The 17,796-nt window shown below is 38.0% G+C and overlaps 1 protein-coding gene across 5 annotated transcripts; it reads right to left on the reverse strand.

The window, feature by feature from the left end:
- Positions 1-1,033: 1,033 nt before the first annotated feature.
- Positions 1,034-17,455, reverse strand: TWSG1 (twisted gastrulation BMP signaling modulator 1). Of its 5 annotated transcripts, none has more exons than XM_081325271.1 (5): positions 17,243-17,455; positions 14,896-15,052; positions 7,026-7,125; positions 2,258-2,521; positions 1,034-1,974 (listed from the first exon to the last, which is right to left on the reverse strand). In XM_081325271.1, exons 1-5 carry the CDS (start codon positions 17,377-17,379, stop codon positions 1,793-1,795), a joined length of 840 nt encoding a protein of 279 aa, XP_081181397.1. In that variant the 5' UTR covers positions 17,380-17,455; the 3' UTR covers positions 1,034-1,792. The 5 variants fall into 5 exon arrangements, with proteins under 5 accessions (XP_081181397.1, XP_081181396.1, XP_081181399.1 ...); XM_081325270.1 differs by having other exon boundaries at positions 17,111-17,394; XM_081325273.1 differs by lacking the exon at positions 17,243-17,455 and adding an exon at positions 17,016-17,089.
- Positions 17,456-17,796: the final 341 nt, after the last annotated feature.

The raw sequence follows: 17,796 nt of genomic DNA on the forward strand, positions 1-17,796 counted from the left end.
TCTCAATGAAAAGCATTGAGGTTTACCACTGAGACAGTCTTAAATTAGATAAAATATACCAAGGGTTAACTTAGCTCACATGTAGAAATATACAATACAGGTAATCCTGTTTTGTCCTAACCATACCAAGTGATTGTTTGGAGACAAACTTCCCATTCAAAAGCTACTTACAATCCAGTTGTGGAGTTCTGATGACTGCACACCCCCTTTTGTTACATGACATTTCAGGTGCGTGATAAATGGATCACCTTTACAGCTGGTTGCAGCATTTCACAGTCACATGACCATGATTTACAATGTTTACAATATTTTGACCTTTTCAGGCAGAATCTAGCAAAAAAAGCCCACAGGAATATATGGATTTACTTAACAACTGCAGTGTTTACTTAACAATTGCAGCATTCACTTTAATGATCATCACAAAAAAACATACATGAGATCAGGTCCATTTGTGCCTCGGCTTACAGCGGTCATAATTTAAGAAATTCCAGGCTCCATTATGGTCATAAATCAAGGACTACTGGTACTTTCTTCTGGGCACTGAATGCCTGGAAAACAACTGTTCCTTGTGATGCTGTGTGATGTTATCTCACTTGATAAATACATAGCAGTAGAAACAACTGACTAAATCGCCAACATCTGTTGGAGATGGGAACAGGAATTACAGGACCCTATTTAGCCACTAGACTGTTCCTCTCCTCCAGAATTATTTCAAATATGTTCTGAAGAAAAAAAATGATTCTGTGGACACTTGAACACAGCCAATTTTTATCCCTAAACCTTGTGTTTTGATCAGAGATTCTAGGGGAAAATTTTCTTAGTAGGTTCCACTGAAAAAGTTTGAAAAATCCTGCTCTAATCTTTGAGAATAGTAATCATTTCTTTACAATCTTCACCTGGATGAAATCACTTATTAAAAACCATAAAAGAATCAATTTGTAGACATATTTTCAAATAAAAGTATAGTTTCCATAAACAGCAAATAACAGTAATAAATTAAGCAGTTTGTTAACACTAACAATAGTGTATTATAGGAATCTATAATTGGAAATGGGAAAATGCATATAAATTTTAGTAGATAGCACTGACTATAATTTTTCAAATAATTTCCTATTTAATCTAAACCCCATAATGTTTTAATCTAAATTTTCTGAATTACTATGATTTATAATATAATATCCCAAATTCCATCCATTTTGTTCAAAACAGACTAGCTGAAGTCAAGAGTTAAGAAAGCAAAGAAAAGAAGGGTGCAACGAAAAGGATATCGTTAAGTATATCAAAATTTTTTTATAAAGGGCTATTTATAAGGAGGGTAAATTCTTAAAACAAAAAAGCAATCTAAATTCCTTTTCTTTCTTAAAAATAGCTATTGCTGAAGTAATCAGTAATCTGCATAGTCTATAAAAGCAATTTACAGTTCACAAGTGGCACATGTGAAAAGCTCAAAAATATAACTTAATTCAGAACTCCAAATTATGATTCTGGCCAAACTTCATGATCAATCTACTTAAGGTCATACATGCAAATTAATCAATAGCCTGAAATAAAATTCAAATTATGAAACTTCATACATTGCCCAATCAAAACCAAATCTAAACATTTACTAATTAATTGTTCCAACAATTTAAAGTGTAAAATTACATATTTAAAATATTATACATGTCTAGTTCCTTTCAAATGTGCTGCAGCTATACCATCCAAAGTAATATATGCAAAGTATACCTCCCTCCTTTCCCCCCCCAACACACATTCTTTGGTGTCTGCCATATTAAAATTGAATGGTTTAGTTTCAGAACATACAATTTGAGCATCTTACAATTTTACTCCCATAGTCAACACATTCAGGTCCAATACATTCACAGCAGGCGTTGTGAAACCATCGGTATTTGGAAGCACCCATAGATTCACAAGAAATCTTGCATTGGTGTATCGACAGGCAGTCATCAAAGTAAACCACAGTACATATGCGTTCTAAGTAACCAAAACAGAAGATAGATTTTAGTTTTTTGACCAAAGTCTAAATCACAGATCATTCAAGTAAAACTTCTGCTAAACTCCTAAGTTAGTGGTTTCATGTACCATCTGTTTTCCTACAATAATATATTAGATCACTGCTCATATTTCATATGTTTTCCATATTTTAGAACAGGGGTCATATTTATGCGATTTTTAAAAATAAAATGAAAATCACCACACATTTTTAAAACTTAGCAAACGCCACAAACAAATCAATCTTTCAACCACAATATTTTACCTTTTTCACTAGAATATGGAGGATGAACGTTGTTTGAAATGGAAGCATTCTGATGCTGGGGATGGTTCACAGTTTCTAAAATTGAGACTAAATTCTCATGATGTGATAGTTCCTCTGCAACAGGAAAGGACACAATTTTCCAGTTCAGGTTACTATCACCTTCTGTAAGTGCTTGGAAAAGGGAAGGGATTGACTCATGCAGCTCCTCCACGGTACTTTTCGAAGTGGGAGGTGTGTCACTATAATTCCGAGGGTTACACATACCTGTAGACAAGTTGACAAGTTGTTCAACAATAGGTGCCCATAAGAATATGAGTAATAACATTAGAAAAGTTGATATTAACAACCTTATAGGCATTTACAAAAACTGCTTCTGAGATTAAATTTTGCTGTAACATGGATTTATAAAAGCGTTTTCTTTTTTTTTTAAATCAGGTAGTCCTCGAATTACGATTACAATTGAGCCCAAAATTTCTGTGGCTAAGCAAGACAATTGTTAACTGAGTTTTGCCCAATTCATGATCTTTTTGCCACAATTCTTAAGTGAATCAATACAGTTGTTAAGTTAGTAACCTGGTTGTTAAGTGATTCTGGCTTCCCTATTGATCTTGCTTGTCAGAAGGTCACAAAAAACCATATGACCATCATAAATATGAGTTGGTTACCAAGTATCTGAATTCTGATCACGTGACCATGGAGATGCCACAATTGTCATAAGTGTGAAAAATGGTCATAAATTACTTTTTTCATCTCTGTTGTAATTTTGAATAGTCACTAAACAAATTGTTGTTGAGGTCTACCTGCAGAAACTCTTATTCCTGTCATAAAATTTCCCAATATAATATACACAAAAATACAAATACCACAAACTGCATTTTAGAAGATTAAGAGCCTTTCAGTGCGAACAAAAGAACTTTTCATCCTATTTAGGCTGGAGAAGAAGAGACCATGGATTATAAATCCTGTTTATCTTCTACAACTATCTGGATCTTCCATCCAGATGCTTTTTAACTCAGTAATTGCAACAAACAATACCACAGTATCAATGTAATCTGATCTCCTCCCTCCAAAAAAGGATGGGAAATGATGGAGATGGCATAGAGCAGACTTCCCCAACCTCTTCGGCTTTGTGGACTGGCAAGGGCAGGGGGAGGAATGGTTCCACACGAGCGGCGGGCATGCACAGCAGCTGCTCATGCAAATGGAATGCACATGCACACACTTATCCATTGCTCACGCAAGTGGGGATGTACATGCACACACACATTAAGGCCCAGTAGTATAATATTTGAATTTAACAGCATAATGTATTAAGACTATTCATATAATACTTTATTTGATTACAAATCAAGACATGTTGCTTCAATCAATAAATGCAATCCTTTTACCAGATTTATAAAATCGGGACCATAAATCTTTGCCATATTCGTATCTTCAGACATGTTAGTACATTCCCGGAAGTTATTGCATTCACAACTTATGTTGCATATTTTAAAAAGAATATGTTAATTCACCAATAATGAGCTAGTGCACCAGAATCTTACTCTTCCCTGAAGACAGCAAGGCATATGAATTGACTTTTACCACAATTTAAAAATAATTAAATATGAAATTACAGTCTGAAAAACTGTTTTGCTGCATTTGATTTCTGAAGTACTCAATACAATCCTTAATGTATTCTGCTAACTATAAAAATACAATCCTTCCACTAAAATAAAGTTTCAAGAGAACATCTTAAGTAATTATTTCAATAACTAAAGTGGAAAAATACTTTGTAGATGCCTGTTGATAGTATCTACACAAATAATAGTACATATCTAACAATCTGTTCTAGCTGTAACATATGTTATACAATGGACTATTTAATTTACACCATGTGTAAATGTTTAGCATTGTATTTTAACAATATATGAAAGGGAAACACTTAAAGGTAGTCCTCAACTTATGTCCACAATTGAGACCAAGATTTCAGTTGTTAAGCAAGGGGTTGTTAAGTGTTTCATGCCCAATTTTATGATTTTGCCATAGTTGTTAAGTGAATCACTGCAGTTAAGTAAATCATGTGGTCAACTAAGCAAATCTGGCTTCCCCCATTGACTCCACTGCAACTGTCATAAATAGATGTTGGTTGCCAAGTGCCCAAATTTTGATCACATGATTGTGGGGATGCTGTGATGGTGGTTTAAGTGCGAGGAACGTTTGTTTGCTCACATTTTTCAGTGACACTGTAAATTTGAATGGTCACTAAACAAATGACTGTAATTCAAGGACTACCTATATATGTAGTTCAAATATTTTTGTTTTTGTTGCATTATGCCTCTCTAATGGTCTACTATGTTTGCAAGGAAACACTGAACATTATATAGAAAAGTATTGACATTATATACAGTAGCAGGTGTCAAACTCGCAATGTCATGTGACGTGTCACGACATATCGTGACTTTTTTGTCATTGCCAGCAATGGGGTAGGCGTGGTTTCGCTATGATGCATCCGGCTCGTGGGCTGGCAGTTTGACACCCCTGTTATATAGTGTTTGTGCTCATAGCTGCTTTTCCTTATTAATTAGGGCATGATCTACAGTAATTTCTTTTCAGTTTTCTTCCTCAAAGAGATCTTAAGAACGTGTGTTCAGTTTGCTATGGTTTCCCACATATCCTTTAGTAACATGTAAGCAGCAATATAAAATTCAAATAGCATAATCACCCCTGAATGAACTTTAGTACAAACATTAAGTAGTACAAATACAAAATTTGTCAGAGGCAATTCAAGCACCTGATCCCTTGTTCTCTATTGTGTCCTTAGCTAATCATAGCTACAGCATTGTTGTGTATTTTTCCTTTTTCTATTTTTGTACAGCAGAACACAATTGTACACCTGGACCAGCTTTACTTTGTGGATGTTCATAAATGTGTAATCTGTTTTTCGATGACGGCTCAGAACTGCAATTTTGCATTTTTTAAAAATAGGACAATATAGATGAATAGAAAAAGAATTCCTTGTCCTTAGAGACAGTTGGCCAGAACAATTAACACCTGGGTAAATCTAGCACTCAGAAATGTAACGATATCTAAAATAATAGTGTTGGATATGACACAATATAGTTTGTGTTGTAACTCTGAGGTAAGGGGAAGTACACTAAATGTTGCGTTCATATCTACTGAAAATGAAATTATAAATCAGCAGTGACACGTAAAGCTCCCTGCTTGAGTTTCAGAAGAATCTACACTAGCAGTCGAGACAGTGAGGCTAGATAAGAATTGGTTACTCCATAAGTAGCTTAATGTGCAGTTGACTGCCCTCTATCAACCCCCTTTAATTCCTCACTGGAGTTTAATCCTGGCACTACTTTTTTTGCACCTTCCATTCTTTGACTGGGAAGCTTTGGCTTCCTTACAAGAAAGGAAGCTTTCTTATCCAACAATTCTTCCAAGCAGAATTTCACTTAATTATTGGAACAGGATAATTCACTCCAGCCAAATCCCTACAGTAACATCAATTAAAAGTCACAGCGGTGGGTGGCTAGCACATTTTTCCACAGTGTTGTCCATTACTTTCCTAGGGAGCTGCTGGGTTTTTTGTAGTAAATAATTATAAGAATTTCCTATATTCTATAGCTCCTTTTTACTGATAATGCAGTGGCATATAATTCAAATTATAGGAAACAGCAACCTAAGGTCTCCCATAATTTATGAACTGGCCTCCAGACTCCTAAAAACAGAGACTTCTCGCTCTCTTTTCAAACAAATCTAGCTTGTGATGAATCCTAACTCTATCTCAGTAAGTCTTCATAAAACAAACAATTCACTCTCAGATTGGCTTGGCAGATTGCAGCAACAATAAGCTTCGCAACATCCAGCAGATCAACACTATCACAGTATGATGCAGCCATAAAATATGTGGAATGGATCATCTTTCCCCAAAACAACATTAGAAAATGAAGACTCAGCTTTCCTTAAGGCCTCAATGTAATTCATTACAGTTGGGAATTTAGCATTTAATATCAGCTGAAAGTACCAAGCTGAGGTTTCTTCTCATCAATTGACATTAATAAATCCTCAACTCTGTTCTGCCCACTGCTATGGGCATATTCCCATAAGCAGATAGGTGAGCATGTGCCATGCGTGAACATTTAATAGCAATGAAAAACTGAAGAAAGATGCATTAAGCACTTCAGACTAAAATGATAGCTGGGGGGATGTCACACAAGTTATGGTTGTGTTAACTAAACATTAATTCCTCTGTCTGCATAGTACATTCAAACAAATAAAAAGTTTCAAATTAAGTTAGAATTTCAAAACAAAGTTTCAGATTTTTGCATTATTCAAACAACATTCAACATACAATGACTGGCTCCTTACATGCTGACTCACAAACCACACAAGCCCATTTTAGTCTAATCTAGCGGGTTGCATGTCTTGAACCACAATTTTCCCAACTTTGAAAACAACTGGTCAAAACGATGTTTTTCAGAAAGATTTGCAGCATGCACTATCTTTTCTCAATCCTAATAAAAGTTTCTTCCTCCAATACAGGATGAGGTACACATTTCATGAATTTTGGTTTAAAGCACCAAGAGTTATTTCGTGAACAACTTCCTCCTTAACAAATAGTTAATCTTAACCTCATGTACACACTGAATTAAATATAAAATACCCATTATTCTACCAGCTGCTACTTTTGGCATAAACTTTAAAAAATGCTAAATAATTGAAAATTACTACTGAAAGTAGCTGTTTTTGGTATAGGTGGGGAGAAAAATAAACTCACCAACACAGTCACAGCATTCATCCCAAAGTGTGCCTAGACAAAGCATGCACTCCTTACAGCAAGAACAGTTTCCTTCACCAGGTCGGCACTGACACAGCTCCTGGATAATGAGACACAGAGAGAGAGAGAGAGAGAGACAGACAGACAGACAGAAGAAAGGTTAGACAGACAGACAAAAATGTATCACATGATATTATGTCCTTCTGCATATGCAGTGTCAATGAAAGCATTATGATTTGTATTTATGGTTCTTAAATAATCAACCTCTCCATGAGGAAATCATGGGAAGTTTCCTACCATCAAAAGGTGCAGAAGTAAGCCCCTGTCCTGGCTGAATGCATAAACTTCCCACTTCCCTCCATGATCCTTTATAAATTTAGTCCAGCCTTTGGAAGTACAGTCTCCAAAAGCCCAAGTTACCTCCATTTCAGTGCCTTGGAAAACAAATTGGGAAAAATATAATGAACATTAATTCCATCTAGTCAACAAAAGCAATACTTCATTGTGTTGGAAATTATTTATTTAAAATTACCATCTTAAATAGTGATTGGGAAGTAAATTGTGCTAAGTAAACTTTGCTTCCACAAGTCTTGAATGATAGATGGATTCATACAATGGGTTAACCCATGGATTATTTTGATCACTTTATTATGAAGCAAGCCACCAGGACCAGATGAATTACATCTCAAGGTTCTCAAGGAACTGGCAGATGTGATCTCAGAACCACTGAACTATATTTTTCAAAGATCCTGGAGCACTGGGGAAATACCAGAGGATTGGAAAAGAGCTGATATACATCTTCAAAAAACGAAAAAAAAAATGGATCCAGGAAATTGCAGACCTATCAGGCTGACCTCAATACCTGGGAAGATTCTGGAAAAGATAATCAAACAACAAATCAGCGAGCACCTAGAGGCAAACAAATTCATTACTAAAAGCCAACATGGGTTTGTCAAAAACAGATCATGCCAGACAAATCTTATTGCATTCTTTGACCAAGTGACAAAATTATTGGATCAGAGGAATGCTGTGGATATTAATTTACGTGGACTTCAGTAAGGCATTTGACAAAGTAGATCACAACCTTTTTCTTGATAAGATAGAAAAATGTGGGTTAGACAGAATCACCACCAGATGGATTCGTAGCTGGCTGACCGGCCATACTCAGCATGTGGTCCTCAATGGAACTGCATCTACACGGAGGGAAGTATGTAGTGGGGTGCCTCAGGGCTCTGTTCTGGGCCCAGTGCTCTTCAACATCTTCATCAATGATTTGGACAAAGGGAAAAATGGGGAACTCATTGAATTTGCAGATGACACCAAGCTGGCAGGAACAGCCAAGACTTCAGAAGACAGGCTTAAGATACAGAAGGATCTGGACAGACTTGAACACTGGGCGCTATCTAACAAAATGAAATACAATGGTGAAAAAAGTAAGGCTCTACATTTAGGCAAGAAAAACCAAATGTACAGGTATAGTATAGGGGGTACCTTGCTCAATAGTAGTAACTGTGAGAGGGATCTTGCAGCCCTAGTGGACAATCACTTAAATATGAGCCAGCAGTGTGCTGCAGCTGCCAAAAAAGCCAACACAGTGCTAGGCTGCATTAGCAGAGGAATAGAATCAAGATCACGTGAAGTATTAATACCACTTTACAATGCCTTGGTAAGGCCACACTTGGAATACTGCATCGAGTTTTGGTCACCGCGATGTAAAAAATATGTTGAGACTCTAGAAAGAGTACAGAGAAGAGCAACAAAGATGATTAGGGGACTGGAGACTAAAACATATAGGGAACGGTTGCTGGAATTAGATATGTCTAGTTTAACGAAGAGAAGGACAAGCGGGGACATGATAGCAGTGTTCCAATATCTCAGGGGCTGCCACAAAGAGGGACTCAAGCTATTCTCCAAAGCACCCAAAGGCAGGACAAAAAGCAATGGGTGGAAACTGATCAAGCAGAGAAGCAACCTAGAACTAAGGAGAAACTTCCTGACATGCCAGCAACTGGTCCGCACGAACAAGCAAAGCCCCATCCATGGGATGCAAGCAGCACACAAAACCACGCACTCTCCAGTCCGTGGAAAAACCTTTCTCCACAGAACCTGTCTCTGGTGCCCAATAGGTTGGAGACCCCTGGGTTAAAGAGATTGTTGAAAGTTTATGATACTTTCTTGAAATCCTATCTGAACAAGATTTAAAGAGAACTATCCAGCAAGACAAAACAAATCAAGTATGTTTCAATACAAGATTGTTGACTTCATTCACATCTGTTGCACAGCTGATAAAATAAATATTTATGTTGACCATTCCCTGCATTCTATAAAATGGAGTACAGTTCACACAATCTCTTCTTTTCACATGAAAGAAATTGATTAATAACAGCTTATTCTCCCTCTGTTCTTCCCCTCTCTTCAATACAAGCTCTTATGGAAAACAAATGTCTTCTAAAAACTAATTACTTTTATCTGAGAGGGTAATTTAGCTTACACAGAATTCATCAAAACTTGAATATTTAAGCAGGGCTTTTATATACAATTTTTTCAGATAAAGAATGTTAATTTAGGGATAATCCCTTATAATGTATTTATAAATTAAATTAATGTGTTTTATCAATACATGAATTTTTTTAAATTGTCAATGAACCATGAAATGCACCAAAAATGTTTTTTTAAGTTTTTTTTTAAACAAATGCTCATTATTAAATTTAATTATGAAAATTACAAAATTGTTCAGTAGGAAAAAAAGTTAAAAAGTTTCTAAAAATAAATTATTCAATTTGTTATCTTGATAAGAGAAGAATTTCTCACAGAACTATTAATAAGTATATTTAATCATACATGAAGTATTTGTGCCTCTTCAACATATGGTCACCACAATGTAAAAAAGATGTTGAGACTCTACAAACAGTACAGAGAAGACCAACAAAGATGATTAGGGGACTGGAGGCTAAAACATATAAGGAACAGTTATATGTCCAGTTTAATGAAGAGAAGGATGAGGGGTGACATGATAGCAGTATTCCAATATCTCAGGGGCTGCCACATGGATGAGGGAGTCAAGCTATTATCCAAGCACCTGAAGGCAGGACAAGAAGCAACAGATGGAAAATAGCCAAAGAGAGAACTAAGGAGAAATTTCCTGACAGTTCGAACAATTAATCAGTGGAACAACCTGCCTCCAGAAATGGTGAATGTTCCAACACTGGAAGTTTTTAAGAAGACACTGGACAGCCATTTGTCTGCAATGGTATGGTTTCCTGCCTGAGCAGGGATTGAACTAGATGACCTCCAAGGTCTCTTTCAATGTTGTTGTTGTTGTTGTTGTTGTTGTTGTTGTTGTTGTTATTATTATTATTATTATTATTATTATTATTATTATTATTATTATTATTATTATTCAGAAACATGAAACTCAGTCAACTGAACACTCAAATTGACTGGCACTAATGGTTGACACGGGCTGCTGCCACCATGCCAGGTATCAACCAGGTATCTCCTTAAAATGTAAGATGTTCCAAGTAGCGCAGTTTTTTGTAGCTTTGCTGGAGTTATTGCAGGAAGTTGCAATTTCTTGATGTGTTTTGTAAAGTTTTTGGACATAGTTCCCAATGACAATGGGTATCACTGTTATGCGTTTTATCCATAATCATGCAGTTTCGATAGCCAGGTTGCGATATTTCATAATTTTTCCCTGTTCTTTTTCTTCGACTCTGGCATCTCCTGGTACAGCGATATCAATCAGCTGTACGCTTTGGTTCTCTACAACTGTGATATCTGGCATGTTGTGTTCCAAATGGTGATCTGTCTGTATTCGGAAGTCCCACAAGATCTTCACCCTCTCATTCTCGACAACTTTTTCCACCCTATGTTCCCACGGCTTTTCGGACACAGGCAAGTTGTATTTTTTACACAATGCCCAGTAGTTTGTCTAGCTTTGTAATAGGTTTGCACGATTTTGCTGCACTCACATATTAAATGTGAAACAGTTTCAGCTTTGTTGTTGCAAAGTCGGCAATTTGGATTGTTAGTAGATTTTTGTATCTTTGCTTTCATGGCATTAGTTTGTAGTGCTTGTTCTTGAGCAGCCAGTATTAAGCCTTCTGTTTCTTTCTTGATGGTTCCCATCTTAAGCCATGCCCATTTCAAGTTGTTATCACATTTTCCTTCAATGTTTTTCAAATGTTGTCCATGCAAAGCTTTGGTTTTACATCTATTTAATCTATCATCCAGCCGTTTTTCCTTATATTCTGCCTTTGTTTCTGTTATTTTTATAATGCTCTGTTTTCACAGCCTGCAGCAATTTTTCTGTACTTTGATTCACACAGTCATTCAAACTTCGTTTTTCTTCTTCTACAGTTTGGTGGATTTGCAGTAGCCCTCTGCCCCCTATTCTTCTTGGCAGGTACAATCTGTCAATATTGTTGTTGTTATTATCACCATCAAATTAGGCATAATTGATCATGTAAGTATGCATAGATTTAAAATGTATATACCAGTTCTCCCTCTAAAAATCCTGAAGATATTTACAATGAAGTCTTATTGATGTTAAATACTACAGTAAAATTTCATATTCTTGAAAATATTTTTCCCCTTTTCCTTTTAATTTAAAATAGAGGTATAGTTTCAAAAAAGATGTCTATAATTGAATAGTTACAATTATATAACTGATGCTCAAGGTTAAAAAATACCAAGCAAAGTACATTGAATTGTTTTCATAATATTAAAAAAAAGGAAAATACAAACTTTTGAGCTTAGTAACAAAACCTTTGTGGTTTAACATTTACTTAAAACAAGTATGCAAAACAGCCAAGAAATAAGCCTCAAGTATGTATTAGAAATAGGGTTTGGTATGCATGTTGATGAATTGGAGTTATTTCTACTAACTCATCCATTTACCAAGCTGCTGCAGTTCAGGGGTTATTATTCCAGGTCCAGGACAATTATTGCATCATTCAAAGGTAGGTAATGAGATGACTCTGGGTCCCAGTATGCCTGCACAAACTTCCCTTGGCATCCACTGGCATCAAAGCCCATACTGACGATTCTTTATTTAGGTTAAATGAAACCTGGCTCTTGAAAAAACAGACTGTCCACTACCCTCTTCATTTGTATTTACAAGAGGTGGTTCTAAGAATTTTTAGAAAGCAAATAAAAGGTTTAAAGCAAATACAAAGATATAAAGAGCAGGGTTTGGTCTAGTGGTTAAGGTACCAGGCTAGAAACCAGGAGGCTGTGAGTTCTAATTGCACTTTGGGCATAAAAGCTGGGTGGATGACTTTGGGCCAGTCACTCTCTCTCAGCCCAACTCACCTTACAGGGTTTGTTATTGTGTAGTAAACAGAAGGAGGAAGGAGTATTAGGTATGTCTGCCACCTTGAGTTATTCATAAAAATAATAAAGATGGGTTTTTTAAAAAAATGGTCGCAGCTTAGTGCTTTATTCAGAAGCATCCATGTTGCCAGGAAAATAACAAAAACAAAAGTAAATTGGGATGGTAATATGCAACTACCATGATAAATTATAATATTTACCTTCTGCTTCCTGATGATTTTTGCCACATTTTGGAACATTTGCCCTTGCTGACTCATGTTTGCCATCCTATTACTATTCATCTCTTTTGAAAATATATTTTTAGATTTCTTTCCAATCCATTTTTGATTTTACAATTCTGGTCATACGTTACTGGAAAAACTGGCCATTTTATTTACTGCATGCTTCAAAGCTATCTGTCATTCATCACATTTCCTACAGAGATATTTTTTGCTTTGACTTCTTTTTCTAAGTGACGATCTAGCCACAGAGATGATGAGTATGTTCCAGTAACAAGAATTCTACAACCAGGAGCAATATTTCAATATCAGTGCATGGACACTTAAATTCTGTACTCGATTGTAGGAAAAGGCTATAAATTTAGTCGAATTAAACCAGCAAGCATTGTATACATGCTTTAGTAAACATGAAATACCCAATACTATCTTTAGAATTACTTCCCAAACATAACACAAAGAAAATGTATCACATAGTTCTGGAAAAAAAAGTATTTGACTTCTTTTGGATTTCTGTATTTTTGCATATCTTTGCCAACAAATGTTACCACAGCTTCCATGGGGACCCTACTAATATACTATATAGAGCAGACATGTCAAACTGCCGGCCCATGGGCCGGATGCGCCACACCAAAACAGCGCGCACCCCATTGCCGGCAATGGGGAAAAAGTTCTGCTACGTCGCGCGACGTCACATGACATCGCGCGTTTGACATGCCTGATATAGAGAGGCATTGAAGTGAACAAATAACACCAAAGTGGGTTGCTTACTTCATTTATTTCATATAAAAAATGTAACTTTTTCCATATTCAATGAGCCACAGCTTTCTTTATCCATCAGTTTTCCCTAATGTTATTTAGTTCTAAATGTTCTTCAAAAAACTAAAAACTAAAAAAAACCAAAAAGTATGTATTGCTTTCCTACTTTACATAAAGAAAATATATTCATTTCTGGTCACAATATAATGCTTCTTTCACAGAGTATATATAAATAAGCCTGATCTCCATCAATAATATAAAAAATTATGAGTAGATAAAACAAATTCCAAAAATTAAGTCCAAGTTAATTACAATAATAGCAACATGTCTTATAATTTTAATTACAATCAAACAGAATATTCTAATTTTGATGGAATGGTAAATTTTTATAGCCCTATATCACACATGTCAAACACAAGGCCCGGGGGCCGGATCCGGCCCGCGAAGTGGTTTCATGTGGCCCATGAAGCCATCCTGGAAACAGTGAGGGAACGGCCCCCACTGCCTTAGCCCTGGCCCAGAGACACTCAGATCTGTCCCACTCCTGCCCAGGCCCTCATAGGAACCCTTGATGAGAACGATGTAGAGCTGGCCATGCCCACCAGTAGGCCATACGCACTCTAGCCACGCCCACCCAGTAGGCCACGCCCACCCTGGCCATACCCACCCGGCCCCTTGAAGGCAACTGCAATGCTGATGCGGCCCTCAATGAAATTGACTTTGACACCCCTGCCCTATATTAAGAAAAATCATCAAGTCATTGTTTTTACATTTGTTCGATCAATATATTTTTCCTGTATCTACTCTGTCACATACGGTTTTCCACATCAATTTTAAGTTTTGTTCCAGAGATCCAGTTTTACGATGTGTTTAAATGAGAAATAGGTAGTCACTTACAATTCATGGACAAGCCCGTGCAGCATGAAAACAAAGTAACACTGGATAAAACAAAGTGATCTTTTAGTTTGTAATTTAGTATTTCAAGGAATGCCTCCTCCATTATGGAGGAGGATAGGGTGATAGGGCTTTCAGACATCTTCAACCATCTTCTTCCAGGTGCTTCCTCCAAGTGAAATGTTTCACCTGTAATGTCCCACTTATGTTTGAGGGAAGCATGCATGATACCCACATAAATATCTCCTCAGCGCAAGACAAAACTTCTATGCATTTCTATCATTTTAAGTGTCTGAACAGTTTTTGAACAATACTTGATTGTATATGCCCTATATACTTTCCTTATAGTATTCTTTGCTTTTTATCGATTCACTGTCTGGCCAAGAACCTAAGTCTCAGTAGATCAGAACTTTATTACCTAAACAAATCACCTCATTAATCAGTTTTACTGATTAATTTCAAAATTCTAATCTTATCATTTATAAGATGATGCTAATAAGCATTTGTATGTTTCTTCATGGATTAATGGAATGAAAATACAAAAAAAAAAACCATTTCCACATTCTTCAATAAGTTTTCTCTTCAAAATAATTTTTATTTCACTTCTTTCAAAATTGTTATTACAGAAAAATGTCTGGATTCTTATCAAGCATAAGCATATCTCATACCTGTATTAGGCATTTGCTGACATCGCTAGCACAGAGGGCTTTGTTGCAGCACATGGACGATGGGATCCAGAAGTACAGGAAACCGATTATGAGGAACCCCGGGGAGTACCACAACTTCATCTTTCGTTCAGGAGGGAGATTTCTAAAAATGTTCCAACTGTATTGAAATAAAAAGTTGTATGAAAAGCCCACATTTTCTGAGCACAATACTAAGCTTCTTACATTCTTATCCCATAATTCTCAAAGGCAGTTTGTTTTTGTTTCCCATTAGTTTTTTTTAATGCTCAGATCAGCAGCTTGTTTGGTAAAAGAATTCTCATGTAATTATAAGTCAAGACAATTATTTTTCCATTGACTTCAAAGTTATGTAAAGCATGACCCTTCAACCGCTAATATATATAATTATTTTAGTTACAACCCCATTATGGTATTTATTTGCAACATATTTATTTCATGGAATAACAGAAGGAACAGGAAAAGGAGGCCTACTAGAACTAATGTAGAATTCTTTCTGATGGATAAATGAGAACGTGTCTTAACATAACCTCATTTGAATTCCAGCTATATAGAAGTATTACTTTACAAACAAAGCTTCTGAAGAAGAAATTGGATTGGTGCCATACATTAATCAACAGAATATTATACCGACAAAGAATATACTGGGTGACTTAATCTCTGCATCTCTGCTTCTAGTTAGTTATATTACATACTCAAATCTACTTACTATCTCCCTATCACTCTTTTAACAATATAGCTGAGAAACAGCAAAACAAAAAGAAGCAAACAAAAGATGGGGAGGGGGGGTCTCCTTTCTGTAGAACAAGGTCTAACACCTTTTCACTAGATACACCTGAACTTTAGCAGAGCAACTTGAAAAAACCTGACACGACAAACATCGCTAGGATTCTTTTTTGAATTATGTTCTTTATATACTGAACACGACCTTAAGAGTTACAAAATACGGAGAATCTGAACAGTAATTTTAGATTGTTTACTGGAAAATTGGTTTTGGAGAAAGAATCTGAAAACTATATGATAAGCCTTTGAAAATTTTAGCCAACAGAAACCTGTCGGATTGAATCCAGTTTTTACAATTTCGTTGTCAGTCCTTCTTCCCTACAGGTAAACCAGTCTATCCATTGAAAAAAAAATGAGCTTTCACAATTCAAAATGTATTATTACCAAAAAGGACAGATGAACATGTATTTGATTCTAGATTTCAAAGTTTTTATGCTGGACAATAATAATAAAAAAATGTATACAGAGAGACATTTTTAGAGCAAACAAAGCTGTTTGAAAGTTATTCACACCTGTTCACCCACAGCGTATTATTCTCTTTTCTACTTGAATTCCACTTTAAACCGTTTTACCTTACTCAAGTAAATCGTCAGTCGAGCCCCCCCCCGTAGTTGGCAAAGGCAAATTTTCTCAAACGAGTGAGCCCCCAACTCTTGCACGCACTTTTCAAACAAGGACTTTTAACGAAACCTCCAACGCAGCGGCGAAAGATACAATCCCGAGCCAAAAGAAACAGCTCTCCCCTCCCCACCCGCGCGCCTGCTTCGCCTGGCTAACTCGGGTCGAGCGCCTGGGGCAGAATGAGAATGTAACGGGCGAGGCGGGGGGGGGGGCATGGAAAGGCAGCAGAGCGAGGCTCCTCAAGTAAACTCCAGTTGCTTAGCGTGGACCAGCAAAAGGCGGCGGCGGCGGCGGCAGGGAATACAAAGGACAACTGGAGAGATGGAGCAGCACTCGGCCATCCAGGCTTCAAAGGAAAGTTCGCTTCTGCGCAAGGGGCGCAACCGACGCCGCTTTCTAAAACAGAAGGTCCCACTAGCTCCAGACCCTACAAAAGAAGCCGCGGAGATCAGTCCGCGCGCGCCCACCTCCTACCTTCTACAGAGAAACCTCCGACCCCCCCCCCCCCGCTTGCTCCCGCGTGTTTCCACTGCGGTCTCACCCTTCGCCGGGTCGGCTCCCTTACCTCAGCCCCGTTTTCCTCCTTCAGAGGCCCCTTACTCACTCCCCGCTTCTTCCCCGACCACCGCCTCCTTCCCTCGCCCGGCAGAGCCGCGCCCCCCCTCCCCCGCCGCCACCCGGCTTCAGCTTGCGGAGCGGACCAGGACGATGAGAGTCGAGCCCTTTTTTTTTCTTTGGCGGCGGCCCCGCTTGGCTGCCTTCGCACAGGGCCGGACGGCGGGCAGCGTCGAAGTACCTTAAAGGGACAGGCCGCGGCGGCTGCCTTCCGAGCAGCTTCGGCTGCGAAGGGAGGCGGGAAAAGCTTGGCCAAGTCGTCTCCTCCTTCTCGGCCTTACCATACGTACGCACAGAACAAACACGCACACACCTCAAGGCGCCGGAGGGACTCGCCCACGCGCTGTCTCCTCGCAGAAGGTCCGGGAGCGCATCGCGAAATTTGGCCTCTTGGCACTCTGGGGCGGGAAAGCGCCGCTTGGGGGTGAGGAGGGGGGGAGACCTGCCCATCCAGGACCGGCCTCGGGGGTAACCCGGCCCCTTCTTTGGCGCCACGGAGCGCACCTTTGGGCTCAGCTCCCAGGATAGTTCCTGCGGAAGGAGAAAAAAAGGGGTTCGCTTCTCTCTCTCCAGAGGACGCGAAGGGCTTTTCCTCCTGTGACCCTGACGACTTGCGCCTCCGCCCGACCTGTTGCTGGATTGTGCTGTCCACGTATTCGTTTTTTGAAAAATCTGCAAAACGGGAGCAGAATAAGTTCTACCTCTCTCTCACACACATAGGTTTTTGGGGTTGTTTTTTTTTGCAGAGCTAAGCAAGCAGTTTGTTGCCTTTCTTTCTTTCCCGCATGTTGCCATATGGGTAGGGCAACAGCGTAAAACGAGGAACTTCATTTTTTAACCTGTGCCAGTGTGTTCACAGAAAAAAGT

Source organism: Vipera berus (assembly GCF_964194415.1).
Source record: "Vipera berus genome assembly, chromosome: 3".
Taxonomy (NCBI): domain Eukaryota; kingdom Metazoa; phylum Chordata; class Lepidosauria; order Squamata; family Viperidae; genus Vipera; species Vipera berus.

Bases quoted from the DNA above. Each gene is read 5' to 3' on its own strand.
- TWSG1 (XM_081325270.1), bottom strand. From the start codon at position 17,379: ATGGGCAGGTCTCCCCCCCTCCTCACCCCCAAGCGGCGCTTTCCCGCC. The intron at 2,522-7,025 runs GTGAGTTTATTT...ACTTGTCTACAG, and splicing joins TGAATGCTGTGACTGTGTTG to GTATGTGTAACCCTCGGAAT. The intron at 1,975-2,257 runs GTAAAATATTGT...TTGGTTACTTAG, and splicing joins TCCATATTCTAGTGAAAAAG to AACGCATATGTACTGTGGTT.